The sequence below is a fragment of the Phalacrocorax carbo genome, chromosome 5 (genome assembly GCF_963921805.1).
Source record: "Phalacrocorax carbo chromosome 5, bPhaCar2.1, whole genome shotgun sequence".
Lineage (NCBI taxonomy): Eukaryota > Metazoa > Chordata > Aves > Suliformes > Phalacrocoracidae > Phalacrocorax > Phalacrocorax carbo.
This window is the reverse complement of record NC_087517.1, coordinates 35258681-35286240: the sequence shown is the minus strand read 5'-3', so window position 1 is coordinate 35286240 and position 27560 is coordinate 35258681. Positions and strand designations below refer to the sequence as shown.

The following is a 27560-nucleotide window of genomic DNA, read 5'->3' as shown; positions in this document are numbered from 1 at the left end:
TGAGAATAAATTTCAGATATAGCTGCCTTTTTCTTTTAAAACCTACACTGATAACCAGTGAAAGGACACGGCTCTGCTTTTTGTTAAGAACCCTAGCATTAAGTGGATTGGCTAAGTGCCCTCAACAGCTCCAGCTTTCTCTTGCCTACTCTTCACTCCTGCTATCCTTCATCTCACCAAAAGTTTTTTTTCCTTTTTATTATTCTTCTGGCTGTGTGGTTAATAAAAGCCTGACATGTGTGAGGCAAGGGATTGTGTCACTTAATAGCCCCAGAGAAAAATCACATACCAGTAGGCCCACTTCATAGCTCACAAAGCTTAGCTATAGATTGGTTATCCCATCAACTCAAACTAATAAACTCAACTTGAATTTCTAAAGTTTGGTTGGGGAAGAAAAAAAAGTGACATGATGTGAGCAACAATAAAAAAAAATGTCTAACAGCCACCTTCTAAGAACCCGCTATTGCAGACTGACCTCCAACAAGGCAATGAGGCAAAAGCATTTGTTGCCTTTGGCTTCAGAGCTGTAATTGTGTAGTTGCGCAAAACAATTAAAATGAGATACGCAGTAAACTACTGGCGGATACATCATCTTTGTAATAGAAGTAGCCAGAAAACAAGCGAAGGAGCAAAAGTGTCAACTGACAGTTCCATATATTTAAAATGGTAAAAGAATATTCCACTGGAGAGAAAACCCATTGCTTTTAGAACTTCTGGCTGTGTGAAGACAAAGCCATTGCTTTAGATCTCACAAAATTTCACCCTGGTCAATAAAACTGAAGTATAAAAGTAATGAAAACAAACTGCTTCATATAGACCATGAGTACAAGGTGTAGCTCAAGAAACAAATACTTGACTTTTGTATTACAGTTAAGATATACATTCAGCTAGTTACAAGCTAAAAGCATTAAGTCACCACTTGTGATATTCTGTGTAGCACTGTTAACTGTTGTAATCCAGGGCAGCAAAAAATGTCAGTTTAGCAATGCTTTCTGTTTAAATACCTACGTTACATGCCCTAGGTATTTGATATTTTCTTTCTCCAGAGCTTTTGCTGGGGGGACATTAGTCTTCCTGGGCACCACACACTAAACTGAACCAGTCGTTTATTTTCTAAGCAGCGGCTGATGGATCTAGTATTGCTGAACGGTAGAGCAGTAGCTCTGCGATCCCTGTGAGGCACAGGGGCCACCACTGCCCTCCCAGGCACTGGGAAGAGAGAGCAGTGGGCTGAGAAGCTGCAGTAGCAGCTGTGTCACACGTGGGTTGAGGTTGGAGGGACCTCTGGAGCGAGCATGAGCGCTCTGCAGCCCCTATGCTCAGCTGCGTGCTAGTTAGCAGTCTGGACTAATCCACGCCCTTAGTCCAAGAGACCAGCTGCTTAAGACAACCTTTCCTCTTAACTGTGAGTTGTTACTTATCTTCAAACATGCAGAGAAACAAACCTGTTCTCCTCTGGTGGAAGCACAACTTCAGCCTTTAAGTACTAGCGATTGCATGTCATGCAGCCTTTACTCAGTATAAATTTAACTTCTTCACTTCCCTGTGCCTCATCCCTAATGGCAAAAACAGTTCATTATCAAAGCCTGTAGGGTCTTATAGCTATTCAAATCAACAGTTAAATAAAGCTCTGGTTTATGGTGCATGAGAAAACTAGGTTCCAATTCACCTGTTATAACCTAAATGGGGCATGTGTTATTGTAGAAGATACAAGTGACCAGGTCCTCACCTCGCTAGATTAAGCACAGTAAGTAAAAACATACTCCAATTGCTTTTGTACTTTTTAAGAGTAGGTTCTCGTTTTGTCCAATGCTGCTGCTGGACAGCATGATTCCAGCCTGTAGAGGAATAGTCTTGATTGTACACGTGGAGTGGCAAACTCAGCACATGCCAATGCAGCTTTAAGGTGGTGTCCTAAGCAGCGCTCTTTATGAGAAAGATCATGCCAAATGCCCTATGCAAGAAGACCTTGCCTTAAGAAACAAGCAAAAATGAAATGCAGATAACATTTCTGGCTTATGTTCTCTCAGTATGCCATGCCCTTAGAAAAGATAAAACCAGCAAACTTCAGCAGCGCATGGATTCAGTGTGGCATATACCTGCAGAGTGTTTGTCTTCTTTCTGTGATGCAGATGAGAATTCAGAGCTGTGAAAGTTCTTCAGAAGCAGTTACACAGAAGGTACCAGCTTTCTGAACAGAACCTCTGCAAAAGAACTAGCTTTCCTTTGAAGCCTTCTGTGTACAGCCAACTGTTTTAAACTTTAACTAATTCCCTTAAACAAAAAAAAACATGCATGTTTCTCCCATCGCTTGCTGAGGACCTCTCATTCCTATCCTGCTTTCTTCCTCTGCTCTGGTACAGTATCCTGCTCACTGGAAATTCTTTAACAAAGAACTTCTAAACAAAAAAGCGCATGTAAGGAGGCTACCCAGACTGCTGTTTATATTCCCATTAATTAAAAATTGCGACTGGACCTTCAGGCTGAGAGACCAAAGAATTGGAGTGAAGCATGTCACCAAGTCATTGACTGCAGAGCGGGACGCATAAGCTAATCAGCTGTGTTGATGCAGTAAAAAGTTCAACCTTTAAGTTGAATATGCTGAGCACATCTGCAACATGAAAAGTAAATGTCAGTTAATCAAGCCAAGTCAAGCCCTGATACTCTAGCCTTTGCTAATCCCAGAGCACAACCAGGTCCTCCCCACATAGCACCAGATTCACATCTTAGGATCAAACTACCATGGGTGGGGGGACGACGGACGACAGGTAAAGCCATGCTTTAATTAGCAAGTTTTTTTCCAAAGTACACCCCAAAAAGGCCACCCTGCTTTGGTAACAGGCAATACATTGCCAGCGTTGGCAGGGCAACACTTCCAAGCTGCATTCCTGCTCCACCTTCCCTCCCCACCCCAGGCCCCACAGGAAGAACTACAGCCTTACTCCTTCCTTCTCATCTTCCCTCCCCCTGCAAGATACATGCTGGAAGCTTTGCTCGCCTGTTCTTCACCCCACCCCACAAACCAACAGAAAGAACAACTGATAGCAATCCCGGTTTAACTCTGGATTCCCAGCTTTTCCTACTCATTTGAAGAGACACGTTCTCAAGCATTAGCTTGCATGAAGTATGCATAATGTATGTTTGAAGGGGAGAAAATAAAAAGGAAAAAAAGCAAGTTCTGGCTCAGGCCTCCTGCAAAAGGCTTGTGATACATACCACAGTGTCAATCTCTGATGGGCCCACCATCCAAGACACCTGATCAAAGTCTTCAGGAGACATGGGGAGCAGATTTTCTGGAGACTGGAGCCTGGAAGGGTGGCTAATGGAAGAAGAGCAGGGACAGTCACTAAAGAAGTGAGGCACAGCTGGACTACTGGCACTGAGTCCCGAAGGGCCACTAATGAGGTCTCTTGTTAAGGAGACCTAGCCTGTGAGAAATACACCATGCTTTGCAAAGCCAGCATGGCTTCAAATGAAAACCAAGACTACTCAGTGACCTACATTCTAATCAAACAAGTCCACCAAGTCTTAAAGAACTTGCTTTTCAAGAAATTATTCCAGTACGGCTACCTGCAAATTTCTAGGGGTTTTAACTTAAAAATGGTGCTTCAAACACAGCACTGCATGAAATGTGGTGTGCTCAGACCCTTGAAGAGAAAGAGAGGAAAGATTTGACAGGGGCATCTACATCTTAAATACTGTGAAGAGACATGAACTACAGCTAAAAATTTATCATCAGTTACTAGAAATCCAGAATTTCTGTGGAAACTTACACTTCAGATACAGAGATTAACTCAGTCTTGATGTAGCCATTTCCTTTGGGACCATCCAAATCCATAGGCTCTGGTGCTTCAAGGAGGAAAAAAGAAAAGCTTGTGGTTTTTTTAAACAAGTTTACTTCACATTACCACCTTTATTGTACCAAAAATAAAGCCTGTGACCCAGATAATGTGCAAGCCTCCTTCTCATGCATTTTACTGTACTATGGTTAATTTATTCAATTTTCAGTCAGATTTTCCTTTTTGCTTTTCCCCTACAGAAAATGAGGAATAAAACCTCCCCTGAAGTTTGATGTAGCTGTATCAACACATCCTGCCAGGCCCACACAGCCAGGATCAATCCTGTGTAACAGTCAAATAAGAATCATGGCTCCAGCTGTTAGTGGGAACCTACATCTCTGAAATATCTCACAGGCTCATATGAAAGCTGAATGAGAGGGCCAGTGACAATTACATTTTCGGTTTTTCATCTGACTAGATTTCATGTTGTGCCTCTTTAAAAACAGACCTTTTCTTAACCTGCTGAAGTTTAGGTACCCGTTCTTACCTTTCAGCTGAGCAGCACTCAAGCATGGGTTAGGCTGCCAAGACACTCAGTCCAACTGCTATCCTTTCTATGCCACAGAAATTACAGTGCCCACATACGTCGGGAACAAACATCACACTTACACGGTATGAGCCATTTAGAGCACTCACCCTCCTTAGGCCTGGAGTAGTATTTGCCAAAGGCATTGTCTTTGGGTATATCGGGGTACAGAAATCTCAGTGGATTTTCAGGAATGTTTTCAGCTGCCATCACTTTGTAGTTGCGAATGATATCAGGGAAAGTAACAGCAGAGAGCTCCTTCTTGGTATACGGCTCTACCGAATGAAACTGGGGCTCTGCAGGTGAGAGAAGCAGTGACTCTTAAAGGTGGTTTCAAAGCCTTTTCTAAAACTGCCCAGAAAAGCTGCATCCGCTTCCACAAATTCAGAGGTCACACGAACAAAAGGCTTACCTGGATGACACCCAATGCGCTGCAGGTAAATATTTATTGACTGTCAAAGGGAGCATAATTGTTTTGTGAGGTAGAAAAGCATACAGGAAGTGTATAGTGATGGCCTTTGGTGTAATTTCTATCCAGAATGACTGGGGTGACCTGTCTGTGGAAATTAACTCCAATATTTCATTAACTAATCAAAGTTGTGCTACCTTTTCAACCTTCTTCCAAATGATGTCATCCAAACTCTATTGCCTATTAGGAAGTTTGAGCCTAATACACCACTTGGGGCTCTTATGAAATATAAGGAGAGACAGATAAAGCCTCCATAAATGCTCCAAATACCATCACCCTTCCTTGCTCAATTTTTGGGTGCCTCAGATATGAAGGTAGTAAGGGGAAAGAAGTCATTCAAGTACATTAAGCAGTTTCTCTTCCAGCTGTTGTAGGTCTTGGGCTCATCCAAGTGAAGTGTCAACGGCTGCAGCATCCCAGCAGGTGGGGCTGATTTAAGTAATATGATAAGGAAAAACCCTCATTGGCTACAAGGGAGATTATATCTTTTTGCAGCTTTTAAGTCTCTAGACCCTCTTTCTTGATAGAGGGTGAATAACCCAGCTAGCTGAAGAATGAAGCTCTTAATCTGTGCTGCTTCTGTGAACAGGAGGAAAGAGAACGACTAGGAAAATGAAGTAAGTGAATATGTGGTTTACCTGGGGGAAACATGGGAAGGAAGGGATAAATGTGTTGGACCATGAGTTAAGGAAAACTGTTTGAGAGAGGAGAGCTGCACACAAGGTGAAGTTGTGGGAGAGAACAATAGTGCAGAGGGCTGAACGTGACTGTAGTGAACTTTTCCTAGGAGAAAAATCTCTGCTGGGGAAGGTGACAGAGGTTTGGAAGGAGATGTGGATATGTATGTACTAATGGTGCCTTGCTAAGAGAGCCTTTAAGCAGGCAGGGGAGACAGCCTAGGCAGTTTGTCCTCAACAGACTTTCAGGCTAGAAGCAGTACCTGGGAAGTATTATTAATCCTCGCTGAAACCCTAAACAAGCCACTGTGTGGCTTATGAACACCAAGTAAGCCATGTATCTGCTAAGGCTTGTGGCTGGCTGCTTGTAAGGGTGGGGACTACTAGGGTGGTGTATTGTATTGGCTCTCACTGTGAAAGAGGGTAAAGGCTTCTTGTTCTGATCTAAACTTATATTTTTTTTGAAGACAAAGATGTTCTCTGTTACTGACTTACCATTCTGAGATCCTTCCACCCAAGTAAATGTGATGGCTCCCTCTCTGCTGCTTTCACTGAATCTTAGTAAAAATGTTCCTGGACTCTGGTCCTTCAATAAAGCACGTTCTTTCTCTTTACTGATGAAACCCATGATGCAGCTGTAATGTTGAAAAAAAAGCTGAGTTTACTCATCAGTGTAAAATCTAAGCTGTGCTGGGCTAGCTAGGAAAGCTAAAAAGCTAAAGTACTTGTTACAGCCTTACAGATGGCTTTGTCCTGTGAACAGCTAGGAAGTTAGCAGTAGGACTGACAGGCTGAAGCTGCCCTGTGGAAGTCATGAATCACCGCAGCTTCCCTCAGCACTCTTCCTTTTGCATGGTGGTTTATACAATAACCTCTCTGAGCTCGGAATAAGAGATTGTCTTTTGCTGGCAAAACTGGGCTACGGAAGCAGAAATAGTTACATGTGTACAATATGGTCAGATCCCAGCTAGCGGTTTTAACTTCAAAAGTATGTTAAGGAACAGTTGTTCCTTGTCTTTGGCTGATGAAACAGTTTGCCAGCAGCTAGATTGCATCACACAGACATGGGGTTTGTTTTATTCCTTGTGCATGTTTTCTAGATGAGCTGTTAAGCTTGTGTGACTTCAGCACAGTGACATTTGCCGAGCATAGTGTAGGCAAGGACGCCAGTGCGGTAATTTTGAGAAATGGATTGGTCTGAATAGGTACTGTGGAGGCAGCACTAGGGCATAACTTGGTCAAACTTCAACTGCTTTTTCTTTTCTTTTTTTTTTGCACTGCTGCTTATTCCTCAAAATGCTCCATCAATAATGAAGTTTTGAGTACTACTACTACTACTGTCCTTTCTTGCATTAAGTTAGAGAAGGTGCTTTTTGCACAAAACCTACTAAGTAATCATTACTTCGCTTAGAAATTTCAGGTGCTGTAAGCTGTCCTGTTTTATGGGTTTGGTGGGGTTTTTTGGGTCATTTGTGGGTCTGGATTTTTTTTAATGGCATGGTTTAGGTAACAAATCTGTTTGGTAGCAAATGTACTGTGTATAATAATGATAGCCTTTAGCCTTTCCATCCCTCATGTATTAAGAAAGGCAAGTGTTCCTGAGGCTGTAATACCTATACTTTTGTATACAAGTGGAATCTCCATCCTAATAAATACTAGACTTGTCTCTTTCCCACTCAAGTATCTTTGCAGTTTGCAAGAGCTTTTCCCTTTAGTTTCCTTTTTGCCTTTCAAGAAAACAAAGACCCGTGACTAGGCAACAAAGCCAGGTAAAAGAAGAAAAACTGATAGTACTAAATCTCTGATTTTGACTACATTCAGTATTTAACTTGCACCTCTTCTTTCTGTTAAACCCTACGCAGGGGATTGCTCTCACAACTGAGAGCAATGAGTAATGCTATTCAAGACTGTATACTACTACAGACACATGAAAAACAACCCCGTAGGCACACAGCCATACTGAGGTAGAACACAAAATGGGAGAGAACTGCAACTCAGCTTCAGTAATGGTGGCAAAAGATCCTGCTGCACTGGAGTCCGCTTAGTTAAGAATATGTAGGTTTTAGGAAGTAAAACAAGGCTTGTACTATAAAAGGCTTCAATGGAATTCATCTGGAGCTAGGAGGTAATAACTCAAAGTCTGCTGCTGAATATAGCAAGGCAGAGCCATCCTGCTGTTGTAGGTTCTGCAAAATTTTGGGATACTAGGATGCTTCACTGCGAGTGTGCTATTGACAGGGTGTCTTAACATGGCTAAACCTAAAATGCTGGGTTGTGACCTTGACTGAACTTGTTTCTGGCAGCAGTTACTTCTGAAAACAGCAATACCAGAACCAAAAGTTTACTAACCGGTATTAAAGGGCAAACTGAACAGGTTTTCCATCTGGCAGTCTTACAAATTAATAATACTCTGTTAAAATCAGTAAAGACTATTGTCTGACCTCACGGTGCAGATACAGAAGTTGAGAGTCTGGCTGCTGCCACCTAGAGGATGCTCACAATAATGTTTGCTTGTGGTTTTTGGTTGTTTTTTTTTTTAAGATGGATGATCATTTTTATGATTTATACTTTGTTGCAGTTTATTCTTCCATGTCAAACACATAAGATGCTCTGTCTAGGATGTGAAAAGAACCTATTTGTAGCGGGAGCAGAGGCAAAAAAAAAACCCCTAACGTTCAAAGCCCTGGTCTGTGACTTAAATGGGACAGCTTGGCTATCTGATGCTTTTGTTTTAAGCAATTGCCTCATTAAAGACTACTTCGCTATTAGAATTCATTTGTCTCTGATTCTTCTGGCTGCAAGTTTCACTCTGGATCCAAGGTATCTGCATGAACAGCTTCACAACATGAGGAGGCAACTGCTATCCTACTGTCTAGCAGTAGGAGGCATGAGGAGGCAACTGTCATTGTCTGAGGCAATGACATCATCTTTGTTAACTTCACTCAAGTCTTACCCATCATTCCAGAGACACAGGAGGTGTTTCTTAATAAGCTCCAGGATTCCTTCAATCCACAGCCAAAAAGGGAAGTTTTTATCATTTATATTTTCCTGAAATTCAGAATATGGAAAGGCAGGGGTGAGAGGGGATAACAAGGATAATGAAACACAGCTTTTGTTAAGTGGAAAGGAAGCAAGCTCTCAATCCTGCCAGCATCTATTTGTTCTTGCATTTTTCTCCCCTTTTTCTTCCTTTCCACTATCCCTGTATTCTCCATGATTTTTTTTTTTTCCTTTCTGCTTCTCTACTCCAGAAGGACAGAAACTATTGGGAACGAAGCATGTACTAAATCTTAAGGCAAGAGGCAGTGTGAGAGCAATGCCTGCCTGAGCCTTCAGTACCCACAAACAAGTGATCCATTGCCTCTTGTGCAACAGCACTGGTCTAAGAGCAGAGAAAGGCTCTGGTTCCTGCCTGGGCACTGTCCTTATTGGAGCTTTTGGACATCCAAACCATCCCGTGGGGGCTAGCAGAACAGCTTAGAGACACCTTCTGTTCAGACTTGGATTTCAATTCCTTGTGAGACACTCGTATTAATGAACTTGAGTGTTTGCAGGTCAAGGAAGAGCTTTGCTCTTCCACTTCTCTCTGCTGTCATCTCCTGCTTATCTGTACCAGTTTAGGGCCTAAAGCCAAAGAAAGTGTGAGAAGTCCTCCTGTTTTGCTGCAGCCAGGATTGTGAAATCTCATGATGAGGCTTTCTGCTATTATACTGACCCTCTTGACTGCCCTGTGCTAATCCTCACCCTAATCCTGTTGCCCCTGGCCTGGGAAATGTCCTTCACTATGACAGAGAGGAATCGCTCATCTTGCTGGGTGTTTTAATGCATTATGTAATAGTTATTAATAGAATACTTCTCCATTTTAGCAATTGCATTAATAATAATGAAGATACTGTGTTTGAAAGATGCATTTTTCTATGTAGTTCACATGGCATAAAAGCCATCTCAAAATCATCATCTTCTTGCTATTGCAAGCCCTTTTTCCTCCTACTGCTACTTTAACCTTGCCACCAAAAAGCTATAGCATAATTAGGGTACACTATCGAAAAAGAAAGCACCTAAAAGCCAAAAAAGGCAAAGCCCCCTCTTCCATCTCAATTTTTAAACTGAGTTCATACCTTGCAGAATCTTGTCCAAGGAATGAGCCCATCGTGAGATCCTCCACTTGTTGGCCCTGAACAGAGTAAATTGACTTCAGTCATTTTTATAAGTTACTAAGTAAGACCAAAGTGAAAGTACTTATAGCACCAAGTTTTGAATGTTTGTTTACAACTCTGAACTGTTGGACTAAGAAAAGACATGCAAGGCTACAGTATTTTCATAGCTAGTGCAGGGAGAGCTTGCAGAGCTCCCCTCTGGAGAATCTCACTGTATGAGAACGACCAAATGTATTTAAACAGACGTCGTGTAATGGGAACAAACTCATTCTGACACCTTCTCTGCTGTGCTACACCTAACACTTGCCAGTTTCAAAAATGCTTCCAGGAAGGAGACTGGAGTCTTGCATATTTCTTCTCCAGCAAAACAATAAAACTGCAACTCGTAAGCTTTTCTGTAGGAGCTTGGCAGACCCTACATCGTCATTCTGAGATTAAGCACTTTCCTGTCTCAATTTGGGTGACGTGCAGGCCTTTGCCCAAGAAACTCAATTCCTAGGTTTGCCCCAACCACAGGCTCATCTTATTCCTGCTGCAATCATTTCCCCACCTTGTTTTTATGTCAATAGTGTCTCATAACCACATCAAAACCACAAAGAAAATCCTATGCTGCAACTACAGGAGCTAGACCTTTGCACACCAACTGTATTCAGAGCCAAATTCTTTCCATACAGATCGTGCTATGGACTTCAATAAAGTCAGAAATATGCTGCTTTTCCCTCATGTCTCTAAAAATAAATTGGGTTAGGGAGTTTGTTTCTGATGCTACTAGTGTTAGAGACCAAGATTCTGTTAACTTTCACATCACAAAAACAGCAGGTGAGCTGTGTCCTGGCACCCTGTTAGATTCTGTGTCCCCTTGCACTATGGGATCATGAATATGCAGTGTTTCAGCTACCTGGATTTTTTTCAGTAGTGAAATACTTCTAGATGTAGAGGTAAGATTTAGAATCCCTACTGTTACCAGAGCTTGACAAAGAATCTCTGAAGGTCTGAAATGTAAGTTGAGCGTAGAAATAGACAGTGGTCACTTAGCCTTCATCATGGTTAATTAGACTAATAAAATCTATTCTCCTTGCAGAATTCTGTGAAGTATTCTATTAAATCGTAAGCTATTTGTCAGATCCTAGGTCTTGGGGAAACTAGAGGATGGGAATTAGAGACTGGAATGCTGTACTTGCCACCTAGACCCACTAACGTAAGAACCCTTTAAATATAAATGCTTCATAAAACGTAAAAATTAGTGGAATATACTGAATCAACAGTACTTTTTACCTAGAGTCTAGTATGCAAACTCAGCAGCTCTGTCAAGGGCCCTGCCTATCAGGCAAACTGATAAGGAGTTTGGAAAACAAAACTGGTAGCTGATTAGGCTTTCACAAAGGACTGGGAGACTTTCAATTTGATATCCTTAATAATATGACCATGTTTGCACTTTGACGTTGCAACTGTGTTTATGCAGATAGAGTAAGCCCCCACTGTACTTGGTGGCAGGCATAAGTTAAAATTAATGGAGATGGACTTAAGAAAAAAACCAAACCCAAAAACAAAACATGCCACGAAAGAGCCACCTCAGAGATTGACTAAATGTGTACTACTTCAGTAGCTCTTCAAAAGGCAGAAGTAGCCCCAGTCTGCACTACCCTAATGCACAGAACTCCTAAGTTAGAACTGCAGGTTTCTTTTATGACCCGACATTCATTTGCAAACTCTACCATTCTGAAAACTGGAAAACATTCATTGCTCTGAGGTGATATTGTATGAGGTAGGAAAAGGTGTGAGAGGTAATGAAAACTTAGATTGCAGAAAAGATGTAGAATCAGCTTCAATTCAAATGAGCCATCTGCTTGTTCAGTAGAACCAAAAGGTTTAAAGTAATGGAAGCAGACCATACCAAGTAGCTTCTCTCCCAGCATGCTCAGCTGATCAGCATTAAGTCCTCTCTTTGTTACAGAAGAAAACTGCCAACTCAGAACTTCAGAAAGTTTAGACCACTTTGCACAAGGTGGATTCAGAAAGAAGGATAAGTTCTATAATGGAAGGGAAAAATACAATCTACAGTTAATAAACACTAATTTTGGAATGCCACATGAATTTACAAAAGTATATTGCCAAAATAGAATGCAGATTTAAGAACCAATGTCAGCATGAGACATACCTGGAACAGCAGGCTGCTATTCTAACAGGCACTCTTTACCATGAAAATCAGTCTCTGGGACTTTGCTTTGGACATGTTTTCTCCCCATCGGCGAAATTCCTAGATTACTCAAGTGCACTGTATTTGAATTCTTAAATGTTTATTTGGCTTCTCACTGTGTACTGTATACAGATATTAAAGGTTGTATTCAGTATATTTGGGTTTCAAACATTGCTCTGTTTAGGACAGGGAAGTCGTTGTGCCTCTCTGCCCTCCTCCCCCACCTGAAAGCTATTAGGAGTCATCTACATGGAAAAAATGCAGCTGCCACTTGTATATAGACAGTGCTTGAAAATGACACACAGTATTTCTGGTATTTTTTTTAAGTACCTTTAGATCAGTAGACAGCATGTTGAACCATAAGATAGAAGCCCATCCACTTGGAAGCTGGCTCACATTTGAGATCACAACAATGGGAAGGGATGTGGTCTGAAAAGGACACGAAAAGAAACATGTCAGACTACCCTGTACCACTACTGCAGTCCTTTAGATTACACACACACACATTTCCATTGTAATTCCTTCCTTGCATGGTCTTAACTCTCACTTGAGGTTTATATCTAGGGGAGAAAATGTCGGTATGATGAAGTACTAGAAAGACTCGGGTGATTTTTTTTTTTGTCTGATAAAGACTTCCAAATAGTGTCAGTTATGATAGCACTGACAGTAACAGAGTTCATAGCGTATTGCTTCTGAAATAAATGGGAATTGATACCTAGAGAGCTTAAAATGCAGGGTTGGTTATCAGATACTTTGTAAAGCACATCCACTCTTATCTACCCAGAGACTTGACGGCATCCTCACTGTATGTGTATATACAAAGATGTTGTGAACCGTTATTCATATATTTTGAAATAACTGGAAGTGTTTGACATCCAAGTACTTTTGAAAAAAAAAAATAAAAGGAAGTTTAGATTGTCAGCATGAGTGTCATACAGGAATTTAAGTCCATCTGTTTCATCTAAGACATACCTCTAGGTCTATTACCAAGCCAGGCTGGCAGAGCTGTGTCTCAAAACTCAGAGAGTGCAGTTCTTCTGTTACAATGAGAGGACCCTTTAAAGAAAGAAAAAAAAGTAATAAAAAACCAAAAACCTTTCAGGGACTGAAAATTATTGGGGGGAAGGTAAGTGGATTTATCATGGGGAGAAACCTTTTCTGCCCAAGGCTGCTTGCTCTGCGCCTCAGATACAGTTTACAGGTCAAACCCAGGTGACAATGCCAACTTCCTGAAAATGCCTGTTAGAATGGGAACTCTAGGTGCTTTTTTTTCTTTTGGCTCCTGCCCTGAGGCCACAAAAAAAGTATCCTTGCCAGAATGTCCTTTTAAAGCTAGGTACCAATAGGGCAGAGTCCACAGGAGCACCGTTCTGGTACTAGCTGCCATTTGTAGACACCTCCTACATGGATTGTTTCCTAGAAACACTGAACTCCTCTCCTACTGTTCGTTGTCCTGTGTGCTTCTTCATGTCACTGAGCAGAATGGTGTTTTAAATGCTTGAACGCCTTTCCAAATGAAATTAGTACCGCTTACCTCATTGGTTCTGCTTCCTGCATTTTTCTGTTCTTTGAGTTGCTGCAAACAGATCAAAAAAACCTGTCATTCATTTACCTTGGCTACAAATTAAAATGGTAGGAGATGAAAATGTTTGCATGCTTTAGTTGTTCAACTGTATGCAAACTTGCTGCCTGATCCTATTTGGTTATAAGCTGCAGAAGCCAAAAGATTAAACTATAGGTAACTACTACTATAAACTATTCATCTATGAAAATAGATGTTGCACCCTTATGATGTAATGCCTTTATGTAAAAGGCCTTATAAGAACTGAAGCACTGTGAAATTAGGAAGGATCAGATGAAATACTAGTTTCTCAAAGTATCCCTTGAACTGGACAATAAACTCCAGACAGTGTCTGTTCAGGACAATGATGGGAGGGAGGGAGAGAGAATTCTGGTGTTCACTGGTTCAGGACTTGCATCTTTCCTTTCCTGTTGTAAAGGTGAAACCAATCTGATTTGATCTGCAGGTTGTGAGATAAGTGTCGTATAGTCTGGTGAAGGCACTGAACTTCTTGCAGCTGCTCCCTCCTAGATAATTTGCCTCTTCCAGTTTCAAGGCTCTTTAGACTACTCCAAGCTTTTCTACCTATGGGCCTTCCTCTGAAAGGCCCAAACCAGCATTTCTAGCCTTTTTCTTTCTCCTCCGAAGAACTCATTGCATCATAAGCTCTATGGCAGCAAATAGTCTTGCCTTTCTGGCCCTATTTCAGTGACAAAAGCAATAGCATTTCAGTTGAAACAGGCCAAAGATTTCAAAAAGGGAAGAACAAAGGAGGAGAGATGTTCACAGTTCCTCTTACACAAAAGTAAACAATGACTTCAATAACAAAAGCAATTTGTCTTCTTCCTACCACACCCTCTAGCCACACAATTAAATGGATGTGTCAATAAAAGAAATTCCCCTACCAAGTGCCTGAATTCTGCTGCTAGACTTCCATTAGTAGATTCCTCCATATTCATTACTTTTGTGTTTGTTCCCAAAATATTAAATTTCCTGAACCTTCACAAAGAGAGAGAAAAGAATGAGTCTCTGATTCATTGAAAGAACCCAATATTAATATATCAAACTGTAATGTCACGTACCCTTTGACTGAGTTCTTCTCACTTACATCTCTGTCAAAAAAAAAAAAAAAAGACAAATCTTTTAAAGATTCCGCCACAGGCGCCCATGTTTTTTGTGTTTTAGCAGCTGACTGAGTACTGGTAAAACGATTCTGTGAAATCTTTTGTGCAAAAGGGGAGTCAATTGGTTCAAGCAGCCAAAATAAATACTGTGCTACACAGGCTATCTTTTACAGAGGTGTAAGTTTTCCTATGGGGGCTTTATAACCAAAGCAAGTCCTTCCTTTTACTACATAGGCTATAACTCTTGCTCTGAGGAAAAAATTGTATAGTACTGTTCTAAATTTGCTTCCAAACCATACAACTTCTTGAATAAATTGCTGCATCACTTGAATCTGTTTTCCTACCACTCTGGATTTTACTGAGCTGCATTATATCTGGTGTCCTTCTCAGAGCCTCAGCTCTGAGAATTTGTTTTCCTTTCCCTGACTCTGCAAGTTTCTGGATGCCAGAGCTGTTTCAAGTGAACAGAATGCCCCATAAAGACTTGAATGGCAAGACTAAAACTCACCTGCTTTCTTAAAAGCACAACCCCCTTTCATGACACTACAGCCACTGTTGCTATTCTAGATAGCCTATAACATTTCTTTCCCTGCCCTTAAAGCAAATGCAGAGGACTTCTGTACTTTGTGACATGACTCTTATGGCAGAGAGATTTAGAGCAAGGGCATGGGTAAGAAAAAGGGAGGCTGAACCTACTGCCATGGAGAACCAGCCTGCTCCTGGCTAACTCAACACTTGGAATATGACTGCCTTTTGGATTTCTGAATGTGGGGACTTGCTCACCATTAGCATACACAGGGATGAGAAAAATGCAACGTACTTATCAAATAACACTTTCACTTTCAAGTTGTAGTTCAATTCCTGCAATTTCACCAGCAATCTGGAAAGAGAAGGTTTTTTAGAATTATTCCAGCTGCAGAAGACAGGATGAATTAGCAAGGTCTGTGGACACCGATCCCATGTCCTGATTTAAAGAGGAAACTAGATAGGCAAATGAGTTGTTATTTTGCATGACAGTGGTCTGCATGTATATGTTCTGTTGTTAGGTTGTGTTTCTTGTACGCTCAGTACTCCACGCTTCTGGTAAAGGGTGAAAGCTAAATGCAAGTTGAACTTTGCTAGAAGACATCCCCCTGCCGCATGGTACTTTCCTTTTCCTGACCTCAGCACTTAGGCTATATTGTAAGAGGTGCAACCCTTTCAGATGTAGAAAGCCAATGACATGAAAAGCTTACCACAAAACAAGAAGGGGAAAACATACCTCAGCTTTACAGTAAACTGTACTCCTGTCTTCAGGACTAATGGCCTCTGAGGATGTGTTGGCATGCAAGGCTGCCTCTCTACCACAAAGGAGCTAAGGAAAGAACAGATTAAAAGCATTTTGATTTATCAGTGTTGTCCTTAAGGAATATGAAATTACATTAAAAGTGAACTTTAAAAAATGGTGATTTACCAGTAGTGCTGTACACTTTACTAATTCAGTTTTGATCTATACAGAGGCCTTTGTGTTGGTTTTTTTCACTTGTATCAATGGGGCTAGAAATATTGCAAGTATGGAGTGATTTTGTAAGGTTTGGCTTCTCCTGAACTACACTGATGGCTAGAGGAGGGAGGGTGCTACCTCAGACCTCCATGAAATCAAACCGCACGTAAACACTGTGATGTAACTAGCATAATCCAAGTGAGGAGTGTTGCTTCGTTTGCCGTTCCCAGGGTTTGCTAAGTTCTTACGGTTACAGTGCTATGTAACAATATGTGCCCAAGAGCTAGATAAGCTAGTTAGGGATTTGATGACGGCTAGCTTAACCCCAGGAAGCAAACTGCCAAGGCTAACCTGTTCTGATGCACGCCAAACTGTTGCCATCTTGGGCACCTTTTGTGTAGCACTGGTCTCTGTAGATGTAAATCCTGAGGTATTTCTATTGTTACCAAGTCCTAGGTAGCGTGGAGGCTTTACTTCTACTATACTCACAGGTAAGATAGCTAAACAGTAGCTGGACTTCCACAATTGCCTTCACTTTGTTGAAAAGCAGTACCTGTGTTTTTCACTTGAAGATTAGTAGTCAATGGGACCCTGGAAACCTTGGGTTCTAGTCCCCCACACAGGGTGTTTCCTGCTAAGCCCCTGCTCTTATCTGCTAGTTTCAAGCCACCCGCAGCATGAATTTCTGTCCACTGTAGGTTTACAGAATGGGACTCTGATCTTATATAGGGCAACCACCAGCTACAGTAACTTGCCTCATAGAGATGGCACAGACATAGGGCTGGCCTCACTATGCTGGAGACAAAGAAAATGTGTCCAGAGACAAAGGGTTGGAGAATCCAGTGTGTGTGTATTTACCTTGGGCATAGCTTGGTGTGGAGTGTTTCTTGCCCTCATTTACTTGAACTTTGCAGGGCTGAATCTTAAAGCAAGAAATGGATTAACAAACTAGGAGTTCGATTCTGTAACCAGTGCGTATTGTAGCATAACTCCTGCTAACTTAAATGAATTCTGATCACAAACCCTTTCCCTGGACCTAAACCTGTGAAAATCCTAGATAGGGTGAATCTCAAAAATACTCATTTAGTTTAATGTTTGTTACAAACTTGGGAAAACCTCAGATGTAAAGTTAGTGTGCAGGGAACAGAAGGGAAGGTGTTCCCCATCCATTTATTCATGCAAACACAAAAAGATCCTTCTTGTCTGTTACCTCTGGATGAGTTGTTTGAAAAGACTGTGTGTTCGGTCCTGCAGAACTTGTTTATTTTTTGTGATGGGATCAGGGTCGTAGGTAAATTTCTGTTCCAGTTCCTCAAGCTTTTTGAGCTGCTGACGAACTTGCTGTAGACTTTCAGCAACAATGGTGAACCTACAATTAGACAATCTTATTACTTCTAGCATGATTTTGTGTTGTAATAGTGCTGAGACACCAGCCAGGCGACTGTCCCTAAGGACTAGCCAGTGCACAGAGAACACGTCTTGCTCATTGGAAATGTGGTGGGGTGATAAAATCAATGAAGCGTAGTTAAGCTGTGCCAGAATGAAAACGTGTAATAATCAGTGTATTTCAGATGGGCTTTTCCCGCATGATACACTTCAAGTTCCTGTCCAATGCAGTCCTTGACTAGAGACTTACCAGTTCTGCAGCTGATCAAGACAGGCATTGGGTGGGCCACCAATGCATGCAGTCTGTTGCCTGTGTTTCCACTCCACCAGCTCCTCATTAATAAGAGCACTCTGTGTGTGCTCTGTGGTGTTCAGCAGCTGTACTATCTTGTTCACCACTTCCTACAGAAAATATTAAATTATGCTGTTTATTAAAAACACTTCATACAGGAAAACTAAGTATTGTTTTAGCCAATGCGATCTGTCTTGCAAAACTCTGCAAGGACCTCAAAGTTAATAGTTCCTGTCAACAGAGGATGTTTTCTAAAAACACCTGGTTCTTTTTAGCTGGAGTAATTACTAGATTAAGTAGAGGAACAATGGAGAGACAAAGCATATTCAGTATCACTGAATTCTGAAGAGCCAGTGTCTCGCATCCATGTATGCCCGAAGTGTGTATCTGGGACGACCTAGGGCTTGCTGTAGACTTGAGCACTGCAACAAGAGTGAGCACATTTAGCTCATATATACATACATGTACTCTAATACAGCTCCAAGTTTCTTAATCGGTGTTTTCTTCAAGAACATGGCTATTGATATGACACCTTTTCCCTCTCATTGTTCTTTTAGCTTTGCCTGACAGTTTGATAAAGGCTGCTAGAAGAGAAATAAAACTGCATGCAGAGATTCTAGATTTTCAGTCATGATGCAAAGAATGAGATCTTAGTTCAGCTGACAGTAGTAGAAAAGTTTTCTTCTATATTATGAGTTATGTCAACCCAATGAAAACAAACATGTTCAAAATGAAGCGTATGCTGTTGCCTTCTGAAAAACTTGACTGCTACCTTTCTCTTGAGGTCAAGTGATAAAAACATCTTGTTGAGATTCATCTGTTCTTTCTTATATTCCTCTTGTGACGCGCTGTTGGACTCATGCTCTGTAAAATAAGTCCAGATTGTGAAGGTGAGGCTGAAGGAGTGCTGAAGTATGGGTGGGGAAACACTGGAGGGAAGAGGGGACCTGCCTGACTAATGGCAAGTGTCTTTAAAGCTTAAGGGAGGAAACATTTGCTGCCTCATAGATTTTTTTTTTTATTATTCCTTCTTTTCCCCTTCTGAGAGGACAGTCCACATATAAAGCACTAATGCAAGGAAAAGCCACTATCCCAGTGCATTAATTGAAGTGTGAGTTTGCTTGCGGTTTAGAGCAAGAACCTGATTTAAAATAATTATATTGTGTAAAGACACACACTGAGCAATTTGTTCTCATGCTGACTTCAGACATGAATCATTCATATTCCTTAACCTGGCAACAGAAGCTCACTGAGGATGTTTGGAGCCTCCTGAGGGTGGCCCAGACTGACAGATCCTACATAGTCACCCTAGCTACTACCTCTGCTGCCCACTGCCCTTAAGTTAGAGGTTCCCATCGCCTCACTGAAGTGCTACCTGCCTCCAAGTACAAAACATCATGGCTCAATGCTCCCCTTAACATCTTCTGAACATGTCCCTTTTCTGAGGGACAGTCAACAGCCAATTTGTGTGGGAAACTGAAGCCTTTTCTAGAACAAAGTAGTCAAAAAGAGGGACAGAACTATATAATGAAATCAGCGTGAACTACAGCTGCCTGTGCTTCCCTCAGTAAGCAAGGGTCTACAAAACTTGAAGCAGGAAGGCAGTTGTGAAATGCGAGATGGCAGAGAAAAGCCTAAATTTAACTATTTAGGTGTATGATTGAATGGTCACAGCGCCTATAGGATTTGCTATTTCTAGAAGCAAAGGGACAAAGGAATGCAGGAATGCTATGTTAACAAAGAGGCTCTCTTTTGTAAGAACAGATGGATGTAGATAATGCATTTGCAGAAATGTAGGTTTCAGCATAAAGCAGAACTAATGAAGAAGGGACATCACCAGTAAGTTTGGCTGCATATTGTTACGTTTAGTTTCCTGATATAAGACAGCAGAGTTTACTCTTACAAACTGTATGTCCTTGATAAATTACTCACCTCTGTTCTGCAAGGTTTTACATTTAAAGTCATATTCATCTTGCATATCTTCTAATGTCTTGATGTCTTGCTCCACGTCCTATAAAGCACAAATGAATGTGGCCACGATTATTCAATACTCTCATGTAATGCAAGACTACTTCTGATTAAGAACTGCATGGTACCAGCCCTTTACAGAGATAAAGTCTAGTTTTGTAGCAATGCTGTTTCCTGGAACTGCCTAACAGCAAATATCCTAAACTTAATCACCTTATTATTCACTCTTCCTCCCTCTTCTCATCTAAGTAAAATCTGTTAATTATAAAATATGGAAAAGCCCTCAATGTCTAGCCATATAAGTTCACAGAGTTTAGAAGAACCTAGGCTACAGTGGAAAACCTTGCAACAGCACACAGCATTTTAAATAAACTTTCGAATTCTTAGGTATTGCTTGGTGAAAAGCTTTGTGTCGTGACAGTATTTGTTAAGACAATAAACATCTAGATGCTAAATGAGAATCTGTCTTTTAGTTAACAAATTGCTCAGTATATGACTTCGAAAGTTTTCCCTCAATTGCTAGTATTTCAGATGGGTAGAATGTTCTTGTTGCTGAAACTTAGGCACAAGAAATTTGATCTTGCTAAACCAGTTAAGTACCAATCTGTATTATGGTGCTGCTGACAAATAATTGTTTTCTGTTTTCAGACAATCGCTGGTTATGGACTTGAAAACTGAATTATTACCTTACTTTTATCTGTCATTTTAGAAAGTGTTATGTACTGAAAGCTTGTCAACACGTGTGAATCAACAAATACTACTATAAATAGTTATGCTATACTTACGATAACGCTGTTTTTTACAGCCTTAACTTTTGCATCAAGCTCTTTCTGCTTGTCCAGCATCCCGATCATGGTGTTCTGTAAGCTCCCTACTTCCATCTGAGGGAAGCAAGCAGAACAGAAGTCAAACCAGAGCGACCCATAACAGTGAATAGGTTTTTCATTAATATAAGTTAGTGGCTTTTGTTGACAAACCACCTGATGAAGCGTGGTTTGTTCTGATAAATCATACTAAGGTTTTATAATATAAAATTGAACTCAGGTGAACTTGCAAGAAACAAGGGAGGATTAAAAAAATGCATCATCACCACACAACAGGCATTTTTAATCATAGCAATACAAAGCTGTAAACATACTTTGTTTTCTCTCTGCACAAATCCGTTCTTTTGACTGCTTAGCTTCATGTACCTAGTAAATGTATTTCAAGAAAACAACCTTGAAGGCTGTATGGCATCTACATCAAGTATTAAATTCATCCATACAGGATATGGGGACAAATGGGTTAAGAGCAAGAACAAGACAGGCCTGTGTACAGGCAAATGGGGTAGCCTGGCATGCAATTTCTTTCCTACAGAGATTCAAGCACATTTTAGATGACCTCAATATCATTCAGGAAGTTTACTGCATGACATCACTTGAAGCGTTGCAGTAATTTAAAAGATGGGATTTCTCATTCCACACATCAACAGTACTACTGGTGTTAGAAACTGTTCCTCCAATGTGGGACAGTCAAGAATGTGTTGTTCTAATTAACGCTTTAACTTAAGCTAAGGTCATCTGAAGTATTTATTTTGGTAAACGGCCAAAAGTCCCCTATCATATATGTAAGTCAGACTATTAAGGTAATCTGAGCATACTCTTAACACTTGGGATTCTCCTTTTGTTTTTAGGATGATTGTAACTGTGCTTGTTCTATATTTTTATCTTGTCAGCTTTGGGAAATGAGGGCACTTACCAGAAAGCAGAGGTAGGGTATGGTGTTGTACCTAGTGCCAACAGTAAGTATAGGAGGACTTATTTCCCTTTTTAACCTAAATATATTGCATGCTGGAAAGGCAGTTGAGTGCTTTGTCATGTGCCAGAACAGAAACTGAACAGCTGCGCTGCAGCTACAAGGGCTCTGCCGGAGTCACCTTTTTAGAGGAGCTGTTTTGGATATAGCTGCGTTAGGCCCTTTGAAAGCCTATGCCCCAGTGCTATTCCCACTCTGCCAAAAAGCATTTGAAAACCTGCCCTAGAGGGAAGGATTTCAGTATCAGAACTTCATGTGGTTGGTCAGTCATCACTTTATTGCATAAGTGGATCACATGTAGCTATATAGTTTGCAGGCCTTTTCCAACTGCAGAATTTTTTTATTGCAAAACATTTCTCATTACCAAGAAAAAACCAAAAGGATGAAAAGTCAGAGGACAGATGAGGAAGAGGAATGTGGCTTTACCTATGATTCAGAGGAAATAAATGGTCGTCTTAAAAAGAAAAAAAAAAAAAAAACCCAAATAGAAAGAACTACTGGGAGATAACTGGGAAGGAGAATGATGTAAATTCAGGAGTAAAATGCAGAAGTAAAAAACTAAAATATTGCTGCACAATTAAGCCAAGCATAATTTTTAGATTGTAATAATCTGATGAGCACATCAGGCTATACTACAGAAGCATTAAAAAAAGGGTAGCTTTTACATTGCTTGAGGAATACAAACTATTTTTGCACAAACAAGCCACACTGTCCAGCTGGTATGTATCAGTGTTCACTCTTAAAGACAAAATAAACATATTGTTGGACAGAGAGAGGACAGCCTGTTTCATCTTTCAGTCTTCTTCCTCTCACTCTGTCCGAAATAATAGCAAAGGGTAGATACAACTGCAGTAGACATTCCAAGAGTGTTACCTGATTTGACAGCTGGGCACTGTTCAGTATTTTCCTCTCTTCTTTCAGGCAGTTGTAGATGATCATTGCCATATGTATTGGGTCTTCTTGGAAGTTATCCTGGCATTAAAGACAGTCTATTGTTAAAGTTCATATCTATAACTTCCTGTCCTTCAGTAAAGTGATTGGCAAAGAGATTAGCCGGTGACTGTGCATGAGCCTTGAGGCACACATTGGTCATAAGCTGCAACCATCTCCTGGAAGGTTCTATTTTAGTTCATTAGCATACGAAGAGGTGGGACTTGGCACAAGACAAGAGTAAAGGGTCAGAGACACTACTGGGATAAGGGAGATACTACCCTACAGACCTAGAGAGAGCTCATCCTCTCTTGAGGGCCACCCTCCCACACCTTTGAAGTGTAGCTGCTGTTTTTGAAGGGTGGTTGTTCTAGTTTGACAGGTACAGCTCTTCAGTGATGTGAAGGAGATTTGTTAGCTGCCATTTATGAACACAAGGCTGTGGATACAAATTCAACCTTATTGCTTTACATGCATACTAAGTTGAAAAATGCTCTGGATTGTGTACTGCCCTGCTCCACCAAGGACTGTGCTGCCCTGGCGGGGTCACTGAGCTGTACCAGCCTTCTTGACCAATCTTTCAGTGCTGATCTATAGTTACTATCAGATAAGCATAGCCTGGTCATGTTCTGTTCTCCTCAGAAAACAGTGGCCTCGTTACTGACTTGGGGTGAGGAGAAGCTAGGTGTGTTGGAAATAGGCTGTGGGGAAGGTGACTCTAAGGAGGATCCCCTGGCACAGAGCCCTACAGAGAGGAGGGGAAGACTGACTAATGAAAGTAATTGAGTCCACTAAGGATATGTTCTGCACTGCCACTCACTACCAATTGCTCTGGCCCTTTTGTTTGTCAGTACAATATTATGCACAGAAGTGCTGTGTAATGACATGTCCTTTGCTATTAATGGTAGTTCTGCAGTTTCATGGGAAAGATTTCTTCCTGTGTGTTTCTTCTGCAGCTTATTGGTACGCTTGAAGAAACTGGCTGGGGAAGGGGTGGAGGGTAAGTGAAAGTATATTGAAGTAAGCACTCTAAATACTTCTATGTAAACACCTTACAAATGACAACTTTCTCTTTCCTAGAGTTCTCAGAAAATGTAACTGTACTGATGACAAAACTGTAACTTTCTAACTGTAGCCAATTAAAACAAAAATGGAGCAACATTTTAATTCTGGCTTTTAAATTAGGATTCTCACACATTCTTTGCAAAAGTACCTCATAGCAGGGTAGTTTCTTTACAGGCATTCAATTGTGCTACTGAAGCAATCCAAGCAAATGTATAGGCATATAACCCAGGCATACCTGAAGATTTCGTTTGCTTTTCCTTATGTTGTGTTGCAGCAAAAAGTTGTTTTCTATCAAGAATCTACTGAATTGATCATCAAGCTGTGACAGCAGGTCATGGAATAACACCGTAGCAAAAGATATGTTGTTGGCTGCATGTTCCCTAGAATAATTTAAGGCATGCTTGCGTTAAATATGCTTTCAGTACAGTGTTCAAGAAATGCATACAGGAGTACTTTATTTTTAATCCCCAACTCTAGTTGTAGTGTATGCAAGTAGTAAGAAATACCCTGAAACATAAGCCAGTTTCATTCTCTCAACTTTGACTTGACCTTCCTTGATACAGAAATGTTTTTCTTTGTATTATTCTTACCACATTCTGTGCAACTTAACTCATTCCACGCACATCAAGAAGCTAAACTGAACCTGATGCATGTGCACGTTGTACCGCTCTTTTACAAGAAGACACGCCAAAGAAATCTTGGCAGAACTTCAAAGTCTGCAACAGTGAGACTGAGCTGCCAAGGCAGTAAATGATTGGTTTTAAAACAGCTGCTTTTGTTACCAACCAACCAAAAGAAATACGAGAGAGTGTATTTGTTGCTCTAGGTGTCAGGCCCCTCTAGAAAGCCTTGAAGAGGGGCAGGAACACAGGCTATAGCACCAACACAGCTACTGAAGCATCCTACCAGCAAGGGTTCACCTAGCAGCTTGCTTCCCCGGTATTCTTCTGCGGCCTGTAACTGCATGTATGAGAACATTGCATATCACACAGCCTGAAGGCCAATTTCTATGCTTACCAGTCCTGGTTTTCCAGCCACTGTGCCAGGTACTGCCTGATCTCCATAGGAAAGCTGTCATCGTATAGCTGGTGAACTTGCTCCAAAAACTTGGAATCAAGTTGCTGTAGCTGATACCACTGAGTCATTCTGAGGACAAGGGGGGAGGAGGGGAACCAAACAAACAATGTTAAGTAGTTTTTGGACTGAACTGGTGAAAAGTAACTCTTTTAAATTTTTCATGAACGTTGGCAAAATTGGAGATGTAGGAAGGAAAAGTGTTTCCAGCAAACAATAACATTTTATTTTTAGCTCTGACAGTTCTAGAATGCTAATCATTAGAACGGAATACAACTTCTGTGCTTGTTTAATTAAAAAAAAATTGTAAATTAAGACAGTGCACGAAGCTGTAAAAAATAACTCAAAGCTGAATCACCCTTACCTACGCAAACTTGCAGTTTTTTTCCTTTGAACCCCTTTTCACAGCATTTAGGGTACTGGTAGCATTACCACTCCCTTGCTTAGCAGGGATATGGGAATGAGGACCTGTGTGTTTGCCTGTACTCTGCAAGAGTAAGATCCTGTATGTGGAGTTTCACCTTTTGTTGGTGCAGAGGTATTCCCCATCACCAAGAGTGTGAGTGGAAACCAAAGGAAGCTCCAGGGGCCTGTTTACAGGTGCTACTTGTCTCCTCACTTGCTTACTCTGAAAATGGACTGGATCTCGAGTCACTTTAAATGGAGAATTATTGGAAAGAAATTTGGGGTTTTTCTATGGTATGCTTTAGTTTCCATGATCAAATTTTCAGGGTGAAGTCAAGCAATCTGTGCAGCAGCAGACACGGGTCACTTACTGATATGACTGAGAGAAGCTATGCAGTACAAGACTTCTGTGATGACAGAGTGGCTGATACAGTTCTGATATATGGTCTCTGCAGACCTGTTACCATCTCCTCGCTGTGCTGCAGGTTAGTGTCTTGCAGTGGAAATAGCATGTGAAGTTATGTCCGAGGAACGGTCCAGGCTGAGAACATCAGTGGTGAGATGCAAGTCCACTTGCATCTGTAACTTTTTTAAAAAGGGTGGTAGAACCTATCCAAGCATCAGGGTGAAGGACTCTCTATACATGGCTTCCTCTGAATGTATGCCATTTCCCTCAGCGACTGAGTGGCATATTCTATATGTGAGAAGCAAATCAGAGTTACAAATGCTACGATGTTTAAAGTGAGGGCTTTGAGGATTTTGACGTGCATGGGATACAGATTACATTTGAGTATGCAGTAGTGACACTAAGGCAAACAGTTAAATGTGACATTGGTGAGGAAAGCTGGAAGAACTTGCCTATGGGCATAAAGTTAGTCTGGTTTGGGTTGTACTCCAATCTTCCCGTGTCTTAAAGCAGCCAGACTGGGAAATGACTTGGGAGCGGTGGCAGAGAACCAGCCAAAGAGGTGGTTACAGAGCAATATCATAATGCAACAAAGGCGAGCAGGGAAACACTGAAAAAGGGGAAGTCAGTACCTTTAGTGGAAAAGGCATTACAAAGATCAATACTGGGATACAGAGCTCGTCCTGCCATTGACAAACTGGCAACTGAAGTGGTGGAGGATGGAAACCCCATTTTGCTGTCCTTCCTGCCTTCCCTTGGGTAACGGCAGTAAGATCGCAGCCCGGAGGCACCTCTGCACAAAAGGGGCCGTATCTGCAGCTGTGCCTCGGTCCTGCCCGGGCTCCGGCCTGCCTTCCACGGCTAAATTCGGGCTCCTTCCAGCCTGCGTTCTGACTACGTTTAACCCCGCCGCCTACTAACAATTCCCTCTCCGTGTCACACCCGACTGGCCGGGCGATCGCCGCCGAAGCTCCCGACGGCAGCCCGGGAGCAAAGGGCGGGGGACAGCCGCCCTTGCCGCCGGGGCCTCGCACGCCTCTCCCCGGCTGCACTGCGGCTCGCCCGTGTCGCGGTCGTCCCGTCCCCCGCACCCCGCTCTCGCCGTGGCTGTTGGCGTCCGTGAGCCGCCGCCCGCACTTACCCGCACGACGAGGGAGCACTCCGCATCCGCGCCGCGACCCTCCGCCGGCGACCAGAAATACCCGCGGGGCCGGGGGAGCGGCGGCTGCCCGCGGGGCCAATCGGGGCGCAGCGCCCGCCGCCTCGGCCAATGGGCGCGCCGCAGGGCCGGGCTGCCCCGCCCACAGCCGCGCTGGGGAGGCGGGCCGCTCCCCCGCCCGGCCGCGCAGGGTGTGCGGGCAGCGGTAGCGCATCACGCAGGGAGGGGTTGCGGGCGTTAAGGAAAGGCCGCCGAGGAGCGCGGCGCTGCTCGCAATAGTAGGCGAAGCAGAAACAGGGTGAGCGCCGTCCGCCCCGGGGGCAGGCCTCCCTTTCTGTTGGCAGGGCTGTGCTAGAGGCCTGGAGCGGGGCGAGAGGGAGCTGAGAGACTTTTTTGAAAGTAGGGTTTGTGAGCAGGTGGCAGGAAAGCAGGGGCCGCTGCCCGGGAGACGGTGGTGCTGTTACCGCGTCCCCGCAGGGAGGGGTGTGACCCTGTCAGGAATGGAGACCGTTAGGAGATGGCTCCCGCTGCTGCGGGAGGGACGACTCAAGTGTGGAGTTCAGTGGGCGATCTCCGAGCGGCAGGCGAGCCAGCGGAGGGGTAGCGGGTGGGAGCCATAGGTTTAGTTGCACTGGCCATCCTTCCCTCATCCCCTGAGGTGCAGTGACTGCACCGCCGTGCCGCTCCCGACGCCCTGGGCGCCGTCCCCCACTCCCTCTCCGTCGAAGCCAGCTGCCCTCACCTCTCGGGTAAGGCTCCGGGACCCCTCTCCAGCGCCGACAAGTGCCAGCCGCCTCGGGGAACCCAGGGGCCCCAGCGCGCAGTGCGCAGGCGCGGGTGGGGGGTGCGGGGAGTGCCGAGGCGGGAACTGCCGCCCCACGTGACTTCGGGGAAAGGGCCGGCTGAGGGGAAGGCGAAAGTGAAAGGAGTGGCGGGCGCCTTCCCCCCCGGGAGTGGCCTGACCTCCCCATCCTTTCCCTTCCCTTGCCCCGGCCTGGCCGCCGCCGCCGCTACCCCTCGGTCTCGGCGGAGTACTTGGCACGGCGGT

General features: G+C 42.7%; 1 protein-coding gene across 3 annotated transcripts; it reads right to left on the bottom strand.

The window, feature by feature from the left end:
- Nucleotides 1-27: 27 nt before the first annotated feature.
- Nucleotides 28-27355, bottom strand: STAT1 (signal transducer and activator of transcription 1). 3 transcript variants are annotated; one of them, XM_064451993.1, is made up of 24 exons: nt 27255-27355; nt 24486-24614; nt 23704-23848; nt 22347-22445; nt 20465-20560; nt 19644-19722; nt 18484-18575; nt 17670-17821; nt 17244-17402; nt 15812-15904; nt 15371-15430; nt 14509-14538; nt 14332-14425; nt 13400-13441; nt 12838-12921; nt 12196-12294; nt 11563-11698; nt 9630-9685; nt 8465-8559; nt 6007-6146; nt 4476-4661; nt 3774-3849; nt 3217-3319; nt 28-2611 (listed from the first exon to the last, which is right to left on the bottom strand). In XM_064451993.1, the coding sequence occupies exons 2-24, from the start codon at nt 24611-24613 to the stop codon at nt 2588-2590; spliced, it is 2268 nt and encodes a 755-aa protein (XP_064308063.1). In that variant the 5' UTR covers nt 24614; nt 27255-27355; the 3' UTR covers nt 28-2587. The 3 variants fall into 3 exon arrangements, with proteins under 3 accessions (XP_064308063.1, XP_064308061.1, XP_064308062.1); XM_064451991.1 differs by lacking the exon at nt 27255-27355 and adding an exon at nt 26495-26629; XM_064451992.1 differs by lacking the exon at nt 27255-27355 and adding an exon at nt 25319-25630.
- Nucleotides 27356-27560: the final 205 nt, after the last annotated feature.

Excerpts from the sequence above, each read along its gene's own strand:
- STAT1 (XM_064451991.1), bottom strand. The coding sequence starts at position 26,520 with ATGCGGAGTGCTCCCTCGTCGTGCGG. Across the intron at positions 19,723-20,464 it reads CTGTAAAAAACAGCGTTATC|GACGTGGAGCAAGACATCAA; the intron begins GTAAGTATAGCA and ends TGTGCTTTATAG. Across the intron at positions 13,442-14,331 it reads CAGCAGAATTCAGGCACTTG|CAACTCAAAGAACAGAAAAA; the intron begins GTAGGGGAATTT and ends ATCTGTTTGCAG.